This window comes from Silene latifolia, chromosome 10 (genome assembly GCF_048544455.1).
Source record: "Silene latifolia isolate original U9 population chromosome 10, ASM4854445v1, whole genome shotgun sequence".
NCBI lineage: Eukaryota > Viridiplantae > Streptophyta > Magnoliopsida > Caryophyllales > Caryophyllaceae > Silene > Silene latifolia.
This window is the reverse complement of record NC_133535.1, coordinates 26,839,403-26,856,212: the sequence shown is the minus strand read 5'-3', so window position 1 is coordinate 26,856,212 and position 16,810 is coordinate 26,839,403. Positions and strand designations below refer to the sequence as shown.

General features: G+C 41.0%; 1 protein-coding gene across 1 annotated transcript; it reads left to right on the top strand.

The window, feature by feature from the left end:
• The first annotated feature begins 9,165 nt into the window (after positions 1 to 9,165).
• On the top strand, positions 9,166 to 13,511 carry LOC141607333 (uncharacterized). Its single transcript, XM_074426688.1, has 6 exons — positions 9,166 to 9,345; positions 9,683 to 10,625; positions 10,751 to 10,799; positions 10,846 to 11,293; positions 11,411 to 11,572; positions 13,257 to 13,511. Exons 1-6 carry the CDS (start codon positions 9,166 to 9,168, stop codon positions 13,509 to 13,511), a joined length of 2,037 nt encoding a protein of 678 aa, XP_074282789.1.
• Positions 13,512 to 16,810: the final 3,299 nt, after the last annotated feature.

Below are 16,810 nucleotides of genomic sequence, written 5' to 3'. Positions count from 1 at the left end.
TAGGTTAAGATGCATTAGTTCTTATTTTGCAGTGGTTCAAATGTTTTATTGGAAATGCAAAAAACAAAGGAGAGAGGGAGAATAAAATGTAGGGGGCAATTTGGAAGAGGGGAAGAATGCACAGATTAAAGTTTCCAGTTAGGAGTAAACAATATGTTGGAGGGAAAATTGTAAGGGATAGAGAGGAGTGAAATGATGAATGGTTGAGACTAAAGAGCAACAAATTACACATTAGCAGCTTAATAAGAAAATAACAGAAATTGACGGAATCTTAAAAGTAAGGTCACAGTGATTAGTTAATAAAAAACATAAAGGGTATCAATGATGTTTTTATTATAGGAGTATCATGTAGAAAACTTACAAACATAGGGGTACCTTATAGAAAAACCCAAAAGAATATTTATGTGCAATTTTTGGGTTTTTTTGTAGAGTTTTTTTATAAGATTTGTTATATACAAAAGATTAATTTGAGAGAAAATGAGAAAAATTAAAGTGGGTGGAAATATATAGCAAAATTAGCCTCTATTTATAGATCTCCAAAAAATATGAACGTTGGAGTTTTTTTTTTTTAATTGTAGATTTTTTTATAGGCGTTTTAAATACGTAGCTGGAGCAGGTGCCATGGATCAGGCCAACATTGATCAGGAACCTGGCCACAATCCTAACCATACTGCCCTAATAATAGCCACTGCCAGGCCTGCTTTGGGAGGTCACAAGTATTAGTACAAGCACAAACACCAGCTGCCACCTTGGCCGGCTGAAATTTTGATCAACTAAGCTCAGAAAAGTCATAGGGACTCACGCTTAATTCACACTGCATCCAACAGAAAACCAAGCTGAAAGACAAGTTGCAGATAGTGACATAAAGCACAAAGCAGATTGCCATTTCTGGCTAAACAAGGGAAGAACTGATGCTAAGGTCCTTTTTGTTGACTCTCCATATTTCAGATGTCACCTAGAGCTAAACTCAAAGCACCAACTTCATCAATCCGTCCTTATTGTAACACCCCCGCACACCCGGATGCCTTACCAATGACCATCCCAGTGTATGACGGTGTCACCATCTCAGTTTCCCGAGGAGGTAGATCAAATTAGACAATAAAAGAACAATCGTATAATATTAATGTGCCTTATACAACTCAACTCAATATAAAGTCTTTATAATAAAGGTACAACTACAACACTCATGACACTGAATCTCTAGACTGGTAGCGTGATGACTCGATCCCTCCAATCCTAGCAGCCACAATCAACAGTACCTGCTAAGCCAACTACTCACCATCCCCGAATGGATCACCGCAGACACCACAAAACAACACGGGGTCGATCGACTAATCAAATGTAAGACAGGTCAACAATGTAAACAGCTGATCATCCTCTATCCCAGTCTCTCGATCTCGCACTGTGACCGACTACACCCCGAAGGGTGTAGCCCTGCCAGATTACCCATCACAACAGGTAATCCTCGCCGCCAGTGGGTGACCGCATCCCATCCCACCTAGTCCAGCTCATCGACGAGCGACAACCATCCCTGTCCCTTAATGTGCACATCCCCTCCCGTGGCGGGTTCCACGGAGGGCGAACCAGGGTGTGAAGCCACTCCCGCAAGTGACTCCACCACACTCACACATACCACAGCATCACAACTGTCACAACACAACATCCGTCACCACACGACCACATCACCACCGCCACTACAACCCCCAACCTTCGACGATCAGCAGATAACAACATTTATAAAACAAACACAATCTTAATCAATTAACAGTACTGAGTAGAAAAACCCCACCTCGTCGCAAAGCATGTAAGACCTCCACACACAGCCACGCACGACTCCAATAAGCATCCTAACATTACACATCGGCGGTGACATAGACGACCACCACACACGTCATCCTTCCCCAGCGAATCCCGTCCTTTCCATGGTGGAGGTTTAGGCTAAATACATTAGAGTGTGAAGATATGGGGTGATAGGAGAGGGAGATAGGCTAGGGTTAGAGAAAGAGAAACTGTTGAGGAAAAGAGAAAAATGAAATGAATCTCGCGAACTTGCGTTTATACTAACGTGTCGACAGCAGCCATACTCGGTCGAGTACGGGAGTACTCGGTCGAGTAGGCTCTACTCGGTCAAGTATAAGTGATACTCAGCCGAGTAGCCTCAGCTAGGTCGAGCAAACAATCCTATAAAACTCATGTTACAAGCCTGATCCCTCACCCATTCATCCCTAAGGTCTGTTTGGTCAACAAGATCGGTCAACAGCGTTCTTAAATATCCTGGGTATTACAGTCTTCCCCCCTTAAAAAGAACTTCGTCCCCGAAGTTCAGCCCGCACGCCACTCCCCTCAGGGTTTACGCACTGTGACACTAACTACTTACACAAAGGCGCACCACTCACACCATCCTGACATCACCGACATACCACATTACTCACACAACAATCACCTAACACAGCTACTCTTCCAAACAATACTAATCACCAACTTTCACATATACTTACGAAAATTAATGAATTCATATGCACTCTTTTGTTAAAAGTGACACCACGACTAGCAACCATACACAAATGCAAAACAATACTCAAAAACAGTACTCAACCACCACATTCCGTACACCTATACCAAATATCACATGAATTGAATTGAGACACTCGTGCAAAGTATAATCTTCATATTACTTGAGTACAACATGGATACAACTTTAAGGAAACATAAATGTAATTCCGAATGCTAACATGCATAACATACCTGTGATTCCAAATATTATAGGCATAATTAAATATGTATTTCCGCGACATTACTCTTCTCCTCTTAAAGGAACTTCGTCCCCGAAGTTCACCACTAGCCACTTCCCGTGCCCAAAGCCAACACACACAAGACATTACTCATAAACTCTTGTAGCACAACTTATTTTATGACATTACACGTTTGCGACTTGTAAAGACAGAATATTTCAGCAACTAAGTAGTATATATAAATAATATGGGGTTAACAAAAGATAGCAGCATTATCCATGACCAATTGAGGCGATTATCACCGTAATCAAACATATACACGACTAAGACTGGTGACAGCTACAACAATGTATGGGCATTGTATTATCTTTCTATATTATTTAAAGACTCGGGTATTCCTCCTGAACGATTAAATTCTTGAATACCAATCAATGTTATATAACGAAACATTCACAATTTAATAGGTTATCGCAACAATCACGTACCTGTGACATAATCATAATCAATCTTTTGAACAACTTATTGTATAAAATAGCAAAATAAGGCACTAACAGACTCCTTCATATAATTATTCACATAAATCATGCAATTCACGTAGCTATTACACACCAGGGTCTCCATGTCACCAATAATCGGCCGAGTATGAGAGGCTACTCGGTCGAGTAAGCTCTACTCGGTCGAGTATATTTGTATACTCGGCCGAGTAAGCTCTACTCGGTCGAGTAGTAACTATACTCGGTCGAGTTATGACAGCCAGAGAGCATTTTAACGACATCACATAGAGTATTCACAATCAACCTGCATCAAACTCTTCCGAGCAATATTAAACACAACTAATCGCTAACATAACGGAATCCAACTCGTCTCCACACGATAAATAAAGTAATTAACGGCCTTATGGCTGAGTACAGTCATCCAACAGTAGATAATAAATCCCAAAAGCAACATCCCAATAAGAAGTAATAAATCCAACACAAACGAAATAAATCCAACATCAAAGAAATCAAACCAAACAACCTAACAACACAAGATCAATAACGAGGACCCTCCTCCATGTCATCATCACCACCTGCACCTGAAGTACCTGCACCTGAACTCCCTGCTCCTGGAAAGCCTGCTGCTGCTGAGTAATCCCCTCCTAGCTGACCACCAAAGTTGGCTCCCCACGGTCCCGCAAGGTAGCCAAACTGAGTCTCCTCCGGAGGTCTCCAGTAACTCGGGTCAACTCCATAGCTGTGGAATACTCCCGTATCCACTCCCGATCCCCTCCACCAGACAGGCTGTGCTAGCTGTGTTCCTATGCCCTGGTTAAGGGTCATCTCATGCAGGTTACGGAGCACCAAAGTAGAGGAGATCTGCTCAGCCAGGTCATGCGGCTGCATCCTGGGGTCATGCACTGTGGGGTAGGGCGAGTACTGGTAAGGGTGGTAAGGATAGGAGTCAGGGGCAGAGTAAAAGGGCTCAGGTACAACCGGGTCTGCCCTAGACTGCCTCACCCCACGGCGCTCCCGAGGTGGGGGAGGTGCGATCGGCCCTCGGGCACGGTGGAGGCTCGGGTAGGTCCAAGAGAATCCGTGGGTCAATCGGGTAGGTGCGGGGCTCGAGGTGCAGGAATGGCACAAGTCTCCCACTCAGCCAAATGATCAACAACAGGGAGATGGGCTGGGTCCGGAAGTACCATCCACATAGATCCCCTCACCCTCCAGGCATAAGACCCGTCATCCATCTTCCTCAACCATCTGTTCTGACGCCAATACTGAGCGTCCATGGTAGGCACAATCTCTACATACTCATTCCCCTCAGGAGGTGGGGCCTCAAAATCTGTCAGGCGCTGAGCTAGGCGGGTCACTATGACCCCGCAAGCAATGTGTCGGGTCTCGGACTGTGCCATGCGCTCAAGACTAGAGCACACTACACCAGGAGCACTGTAGTAAAACGGTTTCTGACGGTGTAGGTTAAGGTAAGACATAAGGAGCATGACTTCGTGAGAATTGAGCTTGCTCACGTCATCTCTCGAGTACAGTAAACTGGTCAACATCCTCAGAAACATACGAAGGGAAACGTGCTGCACATCATTAATCAGCATGGCACTGGCACTAGGGGCAGGTCTGCCAGTCAAATATGGAAGGTAAAGAGGTGCACCACTATTCTTAGCCACATCACTAAGGTACCCCTCCCCCTCGGCCTTTAGACCCAAATGATAAGCAAACTCATCTAGGGTAAGCTCATGATCTTCATTCATGAGAGGAAAAGAATCAGTCTTTCCCTTCTTATCATAAACAAAAGAGCTCAAAAACTCCAAGGTCAGGTGGGGGTAGGATTTCTTCCTCAGATGATACAACCCCTCCATACCCAAAATCCGAAAGATATGAAATATGTCCTCTTTGATCCCTAAAGTCTCAAGGATACCAGGATTAACACAGCGGGTGGGACGAAAAGGACGACGCATAAGAGCCACAAAAGCCTTACGATGATTGAAATCAGAGAATATTACCGATGGATGTGCCTCCACCGGTGGAACGACAGGTTCACTGCTTGACTGACCAGCCTCAAGCTGGACATTAGCACGAGTTCTTGTGTTGGGTGAGCCTCTGGTTTTCACCATACTGCAAGAGAACAATCTTTAACAAGGGATTAACACAAAAATTCTTAGCGCAAAAGACGGACTGTTTTCAATTGTATATCGATTTTGGAACGATCTTTTTAAGACAAATTATCAGAAAATCACCAATTACCTTACCACTTATATAGTTACAAGCTTTAAGTTGTTTCAAATTAAAGAATAACCATCAACAACAAAGAGAGTTTCATTGTTGGTAACCCTAGAATTCAGAGATTGAATTTTAAACCATGAAATCGCTTAAACAAGGGCATACACAAGGTCTACATATAATTAAATCTAAGAATCAGTAAGTTGGAGACTAAATTTCAGTTGTTTTACAAAGAAAATTCTAAATTTAGCATGAAATTATACCATAATTTTGAAAACAAATGAGGAAATTAAGTTTAATTCTTACCTTAAACTGATTTGGGGCAAGCAAGAGCAAGTGGAACACCAAGGTTTTACCCAAAAGCTTGAGAAAGGAAGGATATGGAGTTTTTAGAGAGAAGGGAAAGCGAAGATGGAAGGCGGAATTAAGAAAGAATGAGACGAAAATAGGGTTTTTGTATAACCCGTATAAGTTTTGCTACAGCAATACTTGGTCGAGTATTGGGCATACTCGACCGAGTGTCGACTACTCGGTCGAGTATGTAGGCATACTCGGCCGAGTGTAGACTACTCGGTCGAGTATCCTTCTTGCTCGGTCGAATTTTTTAAGAACAGAAGCGATTGCTATTTTCACCAAACGGATACTCGGTTGCGTAGCTGGATACTTGGCCGAGTATGGTCTACTTGGCCGAGTACAGTCACCTACTCGGTCGAGTTTTCCAAAAGTGAAGAGGAAATCATAAATTTTCATTGTTCCTGCAAAATAAATAATATCGTTCGGAGTTCCGTGCAATCGGCTCGTCACTATTAAAGCTGATTTCTACCACATAACACATAACAACACGTATTTTTGTACATCCACTATCAGAACGATCATCACTTCTACCTCCATTCCTCACTATGCCATGAACTATTACTCCCTATCCTTATAGCATACTCAGCAGTTTCATTACGGTACCTGCAAGATTTAGCTCTTATATCACATCATCTCAAATTCCGCTACCCACCATGTATACACCTTAATCACATTACAAGACAGCAATTCAACACTCAACACATTCATCGTGAAACAACTTGATTAATCTTACCACTGGTCGCACATCGCCACAATTCCATCACCCACTTCAAAATTTTCCACACATACCCCTTGACACATGTCTTTATAAACATAGATACACACAACAATCATCACTAAGCAATCAACGACTCTCACTACCCTTTTTCCCGTGTCTGGCTTAAGTCCGATGGGGCCGTGATTTTGAAATGAGGGCGCCTACTCACCCAAAATCTAGCATCGGTTGGGGCTCCCAACGTACATATACCAGGTTCATTTTAATTGACACCCTATATTCATTAGATTCATTGGTTCAGGTTCCAAAATCGTCGGCTCTAATACCACTTTGTAACACCCCGCACACCCGGACGCCTTACCAAGGACCATCCCAGTGTATGACGGTGTCACCATCTCGGTTTCCCGAGGAGGTAGATCAAATTAGACAATAAAAGAACAATCGTATAATATTAATGTGCCTCATACAACTCAACTCAATATAAACTCTTTATAATAAAGGTACAACTACAACACTCATGACACTGCATCTCTAGACTGGTAGCATGATGACTCGATCCCTCCAATCCTAGCAGCCACAATCAACAGTACCTGCTAAGCCAACTGCTCACCATCCCCGAATGGATCACCGCAGACACCACAAAACAACAAGGGGTCAGTACTGACTAATCAAATGTAAGACAGGTCAACAATGTAAACAGCTGATCATCCTCTATCCCAGTCTCTCGATCTCGCACAATAACCGACTACACCCCGAAGGGTGTAGCCCTGCCAGATTACCCATCGCAACAGGTAATCCCCGCCGCCAGTGGGTGACCGCAGCCCATTCCACCTAGTCTAGCTCATCAATGAGCGACAACCATCCCTGTCCCTTAATGTGCACATCCCCTCCCGTGGCGGGTTCCACGGAGGGCGAACCAGGGTGTGAAGTCACTCCCGCAAGTGACTCCACCACACTCACATATACCACAGCATCACAGCTGTCACAACACAACATCCGTCACCACACGACCACATCACCACCGCCACTACAACCTCCAACCTTCGACGATCAGTAGATAAAAACATTTATGAAACAAACACAATCTTAATCAATCAACGGTACTGAGTAGGAAAACCCTACCTCGTCACAAAGTATGTAAGACCTCCACACACAGCCACGCACGACTCCAATAAGCATCTTAACATTACACATCGGCGGTGACATAGACGACCACCACACACGCCATCCTTACCCAGCGAATCCCGTCCTTTCCATGGTGGAGGTTTAGGCTAAATACATTAGAGTGTGAAGATATGGGGTGATAGGAGAGGGAGATAGGCTAGGGTTAGAGAAAGAGAAACTGTCGAGGAAAAGAGAAAAATGAAATGAATCTCGCGAACTTGCGTTTATACTAACGTGTCGACAGCAGCCATACTCGGTCGAGTACGGGAGCACTCGGTCCAGTAGGCTCTACTCGGTCGAGTATAGGTGATACTCGGCCGAGTAGCCTCAGCTAGGTCGAGCAAACAATCCTATAAAACTCATGTTACAAGCCTGATCCCTCACCCATTCATCCCTAAGGTCTGTTTGGTCAACAAGATCGGTCAACAGCGTTCTTAAATATCCTGGGTATTACACTTATACTCCCAGCCAAAGCAACACAACAGCCAAGGAGAGCAACCTGTCATTATCAGCTGCAATTTTCTTTTGTTTTGTTCAGTTTGCTTTAAATCATTTTGTTATCATTTGTAAAATATTTCCATCACTTTTTTTGTACCCTAAGAACTAATCTTGGCCCTTAGATAAGACTTCTAGGGTTATTTTGTAACAGAATTCCAAGGGAGAGGCCTATATAAGGACCTCTACCCCATCTGCATTCAGGCAGCTTTTGATGAATATTAAATATGAGATTTCTCTCATTTTCAAACCTCATTAACTTGTGCTTAGTCTGTAGTTAAGAGTCAGGCCCGTTAACATCTTGTGGTTAGACTGTAGATGTTGAACAAAGTTTGTTGATAAGGTTCATTCAATCCTGTCTCAGACTGTGGGTTGTTTGGCTTTCCTGTTGGCTTGAGTTGGTTATTTATCTGTGCTTGGCTATAATAAATCTCAATTTAAGTTGTCCAAATTATTAACTTGCTTCCATGTGAACATTCTGTGAGATTTGAGTTGATAATTATATCAGTTGGTCATTATTCAGTCCCAAACAACAGTCCTGTGTCAAGCTGTCTGAATTCATCTGTCAATCAGTCTTTACTAGTTCTTTTAAAAATACTTAGAGTGTCTCTAAAATAATAAAAATTTACTCAGAGTTAGTTTACTCAGTTAAATGATTTGTCACCAAATTTCATGAATTAGCAGGTCATTTGCTATTTTTACCAAATTTATAAACTTAGCAGTATTCAGGAGATTGTGTCTGAGTCCTTGCCAGAATCACTTCATTTCTGTCATGTCCTTGGGTTATACACTACAATTTGGTATCAGGGCCAGGTTATAACACAATTCCACCTTTATGTTAGTCTTTGGTTGAGAGAAGTGTGAGTTCATTATCCCTACCTACAACAAAAACACAAAAACAACCGCGAGTGAAGAGAGACTTACTGGTATTGAAACCAGGATAGAAACTCTAGCAAGAAATGTCGATACACTGCTCAATGTTGTCCACACAGTAATGGAGAAGATCCCAAACTATGATCCAAGAAGACAACCACCTGCGAGAGGAAGGGGAAGAGACAAAGGCTTCTTTGTGGGAGTGGGGAGAGGACAAACACTACATGAATATGAGTCAGACTCTGAAGAAAGCAACAAGACTGGGGAGGAGGTTTCTGAGCACACGGACGAGCATCTAAAGGTATAAATCCCTTAATTTTATGGTAGCCTAAATCCTGATGATTTATTAGATGGATTAGGGATATTGAGAAAATCGTTGAGTATAAAGGATACACTGATGTTAAGGCCTTTAAAGTTTTTGTCTTGAAATTAAAGGGCTATGCTTCTCTATGGTTTGATAATCTGAAACACCAAAGGCTTAGAGAAGGGAAATAACCACTTAGGTCTTGGTCTAAGCTTAAGAAAAAATGTTGGGTAAATTTATCACCAAAGATTCTACTCAGGATCTCTTTATTAAACTATCTAGGCTTAGGGAAGATGAGAGACCCATTGAGACCTACTTGAGGGAATTTGAGTAGTTAACCTTGCAATGTGAGATTATTGAAAAACCTGAGCAAAGGATTATTGTTAGGTTTCAAGAGGGTCTTGATAAGAGTATTGTTGCAAAGGTTAGGATACAACCTTTATGGTCTTATGATGATGTGATTAATTTGTCATTAATAGTTGAGAAAATGGGAAAGGCTAAGCCTACAGTGTCTAAGACCACCACTAGACCTGCATTCAGACCATTTGCCGGTGTCAGGATTGGGAACACACATAAGCCAGTTGTCCCACCTACACTAGATAAAGGAAACCCCCCCCCCCCCCCCATGAACCAGAGAACCAACCCACTTGTGACTGAGGGAAAGATTAAGTGCTTTCAGTGCCAAGGATATGACCACTTTAGGAAGGATTGTCCTTCTAAGAGAGCACTGACAACAATGGAAGTAGAAGAATGGGAAAGGGAAGGATTGGTTGAGTATGAGGAGGAAGAGAACCTAGTTTTGGAGGAAATGGAAACTGAGGAGGGGTCACGCCAAGATCAGGTTGTGGCTCACCCTGACATAGGACATAGCTTGGTCTTATGGAGGGTCATGTACTCACAACAGGCACCATTGGACGCTGACCAGAGGTCCCTGATCTTCAGAAGTAGGTGCACATTTCATGGAATGGTCTATAACTTGATCATAGATGGAGGGAGCTGTACCAATTTGGCTTCCATCACTATGGTCAACAAGCTGAATTTGGTGACACAGGATCACCCAAATCCTTACAGGCTCAGATGGTTAAACAAGGGAGCAGAGGTTAAGGTTGATAAGCAAAGTCTAGTTCTATTCTCTATTGGGAAGGTGTACAAAGATAAGGTGCTATGTGATGTTGTACTCATGGATGCTTGCCACCTACTATTATGGAGGCCATGGGAATTTGACAGAAATAAAACTCATCAGGGCAAGGAAAATGTTTACAGTTTCAAACATGAAGGTAAGAAGGTCACCTTGACCCCCTTACCACCAAATCAAAGAAACTATGGAAGTCCAAACATGCTAGAGGAGATTAGTGGTGTGATGTTCTTATCTGAGGCTGCCATGATCTAAGAATTGAAACAGGACCAACCTGTATTGATCCTGTTGTCCAAGAAAGTGACTTAGAAGGAGGGTTCAGAATTGCCTGCAGAAATTGAACATTTGATCCATAAGTTCAGAGATGTGTTTCCAAAAGAACTACCTAGTGGACTGCCACCCTTGAGGGAGATTGAGCACTATATTGATCTTATATCAGGCTTTGTGCTACCTAACAGGCCTGCTTATAGGAGTAATCCAGCAGCCACCAAGAAACTACAACACAAAATTGAGGAGCTTATGAGCAAGGGCTTTGTCAAGGAATCTTCAAGTCCTTGTGGAGTCCCTGCATTATTTGTTCCCAAGAAAGATGGGACATGGAGAATATGTACTGACAGTAGAGCCATTAACAACAGCATTGTCAAGTATAGGTTCCCAATCCCAAGAATAGATGATATACTTGATGAATTAAGTGGTGCCAGAATTTTCTCTAAGATTGATATCAGGCAAGGGTACCATCAGGTGAGAATCAGGGAAGGAGATAAATGGAAGACTGCTTTTAAGACAAAGCATGGGTTATATGAGTGGCTTGTAATGCCATTTGGTCTCTGAAATGCACCCAACACCTTCATGAGGTTGATGATTGATGTGCTGAGGCCATGCTTGGGACAGTTTGTTGTGGTATACTTTGATGACATACTGGTTTAGAGCAGCAGCAAGGAGGAGCATATCAGGCACCTTGGGGTGGTATTTAAAATTCTTAGGGAACAGAAGTTGTTTGGCAAGTTAGAAAAGTGCACCTTCATGGTTGAAGAGGTGACCTTTCTTGGCCACATTGTATCTGGGAAAGGTGCACTACTACAAATCCAGGCAACTACAACGCCCCTTTAACAACGCTTATTCATGAAAATCACCATAAGACGTTGTAGAACGGATGGCACAAATTTTACTAAAATTAATTACAACGGTTATGGTTAGATAACCGTTGTTATAAGTTTTAACAACGGGTCAAACATGCACACCCGTTGTTAATAATTTGGCGCAAAATTGGCGCAAAGTTAGTGAAAAGTAATTACAACGGTTATTTTTTAAACCCGTTGTTAATACTTTTTAACAACGGTTTTTGTTTAACAACCATTGTCAATACTTTCCATACTATAAACCACACAAACACAGCCATAAAACACAAACCTAACACAAACACAAACATACACAAACACAAATACAACACAAACACACACTTTCTCATCCCCTCTTTCTCTCTTTCTCATCGTCGCTTTATCATCTCGCCGTCACTGTTGGTTTCATCGTCTCTTACTTTCTCTAATTATCAGGTAAATATGCATGGTTCAATTTAGGTTTTGTCATCTCAGTCATTATTTTCTTTTTCTAATTATTTCATTTGCATGTGTTTTTATCGATCATTATGTTATTTCTCTAAGTATTATTCGCTTAATTAGTTTTGTCACTGTTGTTTTTCTGCGTTTATTAGCTTGTAAAACAAATTAAATAAAATAAAACAAAGAAGAAGCAAGATGATATAGAGGAATAATGCATGATAAACTTAATTAATTAATATATATATATATATATATATATATATATATATATATATATATATATATATATATAAATACATAAATTAAAAAACGAATTACATTGATAAAAATGCAATTCTTAGATATCCATAGAGAGTCTTATTCTCTTCTATGATATCCATCCTCTCCTCCTTAGCTATTTGGAGGTTTCGTTCAGCAGTTGTTATATCGTCATATAGCTGCAACAACTGCTGCTCTGTCAAGCCTTTTTTTTTGGCGTCCTTGAGTGCGGATCGAGCATCCACAAGGTAGCTCCTGAAACTGCCCTCGATGTGAAGCAACCGGCGGATGAAACTATTGTTGTGCTCGGTCATAGTAAGAGTCTTACGGATGGTATCATTCATTTTGTTGATGAAGTTTGGAGTTTGTTTGAAAGATTTAGGGTTTGGAGTTTGTTTTAGCAGTTAGGATTTGGAGTTTGTTTTAGCAGTTAGGGTTTGGAGATAGTGAGATAATGGAATGGTGGTTGAGATAATGCATGTATTTATACTAAGTAATGTGTCGTTTGAGTTGTTTTTTTTTAATTAATATATGTTTAGGAAGTTGTGCCATCATATCTCTGCTTCAAATCTTATAACCCTTCTCATTCCATATATTCTCCATTCATATGCAGGGATGGCAGTAACAATGCATGCATAGGAATTATAACGGGCCGTAATTATGCATGCATCTAATAATATTTAATTTTTTTTTTAAAAACAAACAACAACGGTTATTTAGAAACAACCCGTTGTCTTTAGTTATAACAACGGTTTTTTATACTGTAACCATTGTTATAACTTTCCCACCAAAATTTAGTCACCCTTTCCACAATGGTTTTTTATACTTAAAACCGTTGTTAATAGTTTTCACAACGCGTTTCTTAAGAAAACCAACCATTGTTAAAACCTTTTACAACGGACGCTTTAACAACGTCCGCTTTTTTATATAACAACGGTTTTTAACCGTTGTTATAGCCCGTATCTGTAGTAGTAGTGTATCAGTGGATCAGGACAAGATCTTTAGCAATTCAGTCATGGCCAGTCCCTAAGACATTCACTGTGGTCAGGAGATTCCATGGATTGGCTTCCTTTTATAGGAGGTTTATCAAAAAAATTAGCTCAGTTGTTGCACCCATTACTGAATGTATGGAGAAAGAAGAGTTCCAGTGGATTAATAGTGCTCAACAGTCCTTTGAGAAAACTAAGAAGCTGATGTGTGAGACTCCCTGAAAACTACTAGATTTTGATCAATTATTTGAGGTAGAATGTGATGCTAGTGGAGTAAGCATTTGAGCAGTTTTAATTCAAGCTCAGAAACCAGTGGCCTATTTCAGTGAAACGTTAAATGGGACTAAATTAAAATATTCTACCTATAATAAAGATTTTTATGCCATCATCAGAGCCCTAATGCATTGGAACCACTATTTGAAACCTAAAACGTTTGTGTTGCACTCAGACCATGAGGCTCTGAAATATATCAATGACCAACACAAATTGAGGCACGGGCATGCCAAGTGGGTGGAGTTCTTATAATCATTCATATTTTCCAGCAAATAAAAGGAGCTAGGGAAAACAGAATGTGGTAGCATATGCATTATCAAGGAGGCACTCTATGCTATAAGTCATAGAGAATAAGGTCCTTGGATTTAAGTTTATGAAAGAAATGTACAAGGAGGATCCTGATTTCTCTGAAAAATGGATAACTCAAACTGAGGGAAATATAATTCAAGGAAATAAGTATCTGCTACAGAAAGGCTTCTTGTTTCATGGCAACAAGATGTATGTGCCAAGGGGAACTTACAGAGATCTGTTAATCAGGGAAATGCATTCAGGAGGCTTAGGAGGACATTTTGTGGTTCAGAAGACACTGGATATATTGTAGGACCAATTCTACTGGCCAAGAATGATGGGGGGTGTCTAAGTTGTCCTCAAAAGGTGTTCAACATGCCAGAAAGCCAAGAGCTCATTCCAAGCTGGGCCATATACTCCCTTACCAGTGCCTGATAAACCATGGAAAGATGTGAGTATGGATTTTATTGTCGCATTACCCAGAACTCAGAGGGGCAAGGATTCTGTGATGGTAGTTGTTGATAGGTTTAGCAAAATGACTCATTTTGTTGCCTGCAAGAAGACTGAAGATGCTGCCAGTGTTGCTGAGCTCTACTTACAGGAAATTGTGAGGCTGTATGGGGTACCAAAGACCATAGTGTCTGACAGGGACACCAAGTTCATGAGCTATTTCTGGAAAACCCTGTGGAGGCTTCTGAATACAAAATTGTTGTTCAGTACTTCTCACCATCCTCAAATTGATGGCCAAACTGAGGTCACTAATAAGACATTAGGAAGAATACTCAAGTGCATAGTCAGCAAGTCCTTAAAGGATTGGGAACTGAAAATGTCACAAGCTGAGTTTGCATTCAACAGAGCACCATCTGTTACAACTGGTTATAGTCCATTTGAGATAATCTATGGGGTTAATCCACTCATGCTGATACGTGCATTTTATATAGTCTTTTTAGGCCTCTTTATGCACGTATTTCTATGCTATTCTCGTAGTTTTATGCTACGAAATGCCCCGAATATTCTACTTTGGTTTATTTTGCTTTATTTGCAGAAATGGACCAGGAAGTAGTGGAATCAAGCCTTTTATCGTTCGTTTTGCATGCATTTGGAGGATGAGAATATTTGGAGCGGGAAATACTGCTGCTACGGGATGCGTGAAGCCATTTCGGGAGCTAAATAGACAAGTCGAAGCTGAAATCAACAAAACAAGTGGCTGCTGAAGTCAAAGTTACTCGATCGAGTGCTTTATTGGTCGATCGAGTGCTTTTGGATGGAAGAAGACCTCGATCGAGTACAATCTATGCTCGATCGATAATGTTCTTTTTAGGGTTTGCTCGATCGAGTGGTTATTTCACTCGATCGAGAGGTTTGGGCTTAATTCTGCTCGATCGAGTTGTTTCAAAAGGCTCGATCGAGTAATTTTCTATTGGGCTCAGGCTTTTTCGCTTTAATTTGTTATTAGGTCAAATAAGATCCTATTTCTTATAAATAGGAAAGGATCAGACGTCATTTTGGATCTCATACACTACCTTATACATTACTTTCCTCTCTTCTACCGTGATATTTGAGTTGATAATTATATCAGGTGGTCATTATTCAGTCCTAAACAACAGTCATGTGTCAAGCTGTCTGAATTCATCTGTCGGTCAGTCTTTATTAATACTTTTAAAAATACTTAGAGTGTCTCTAAAATCCTGAAAATTTACCAAGTGTTAGTTTACTCAGTTAAATGATTTGTCACCAAATTTCATGAATTTAGCAGGTCATTTGCTATTTTTACTAAATTTATAAACTTGGTAGCATTCAGGAGATTGTGTCTGAGTCCTTGTCAGAATCACTTCATTTCTGTCAAGTCCTTGGGTATACACTGTAGTAACGGTATAAAAAAAAGTGATTAATTATAACTTGACAAGTGGCATGTATGTAACACCTCCTTCTTACCCGACCAAGGTAATTGGGATATGTTACCATCTCAGTTTCCCGAGGCAGTGAAATTGGAATTACAATTAAGAAACTTCATTAAATAAATAACAAGTTTAGTGATTACATAAATGTAAACAAATGAATAAAGTGAGCTTTATAAATTACAAGTCGATTACCATCTATGTCATCTATGTTATGCTACTCGATTCCGAGTCCAAGGCGTGGCCTAACTCTCGATCATGTCAACAAGCAAAACCTTTACTCAACCTGCTCCCCATATGATCAGAAATATCATATGGATAGATACAGGCCTCCCCAGAAATAGGTGACAATTACACAGACACACAAATGTCAGTTTCAAAAAATAAATACAATGTAACTCAACTCAAAGTGTGTGAGTATGCAACATCACTATAACATGAATGAGACGCTATCAAACAACAACCACTATGGTACTGGGACACGCCCATACGTACCTATAAGCACTATGGTACCGGGACACGCTCAGACATACCGACAACCACCCTGGTACCGGGACACGCCCAGACATACCGACAACCATAAATAGATATTGGGACAAGCCCAGACGTACCGGTCCTGAAGCAAACCGGATCCCCTGCCAGATGTCGTATCAACCACATGAGTCCCTCCGTAACTTAATGTAACATCCCCGTACACCAAGGTGCCTTACTAAGACCACCTAATGCATGAAAGTGCTACCATATCGGTTACCCAAGGCAATGTATATCAAATTAACCATAAAAGAACATACTTTAGATAAATAAGTTTAAGTGATTACATAACCAAAATCCCAAAACTATAAAGTGAAATACAACTGTTCCAAAATATCAAAACCAACTAAAAAGAAATATCAGTTCAACAACACAGCAGGAGACTCTAGTGACATGTGGTGACCCGATCCCAGCTATCCCTCGCGCAATCCATCTCATACCTGCCCAATAACTGCTCACCATCCCCGAATAGATCACCACAGTTTTTAAACAATTAAACGGGATCAGTTAATGATTATACCATACAAGATA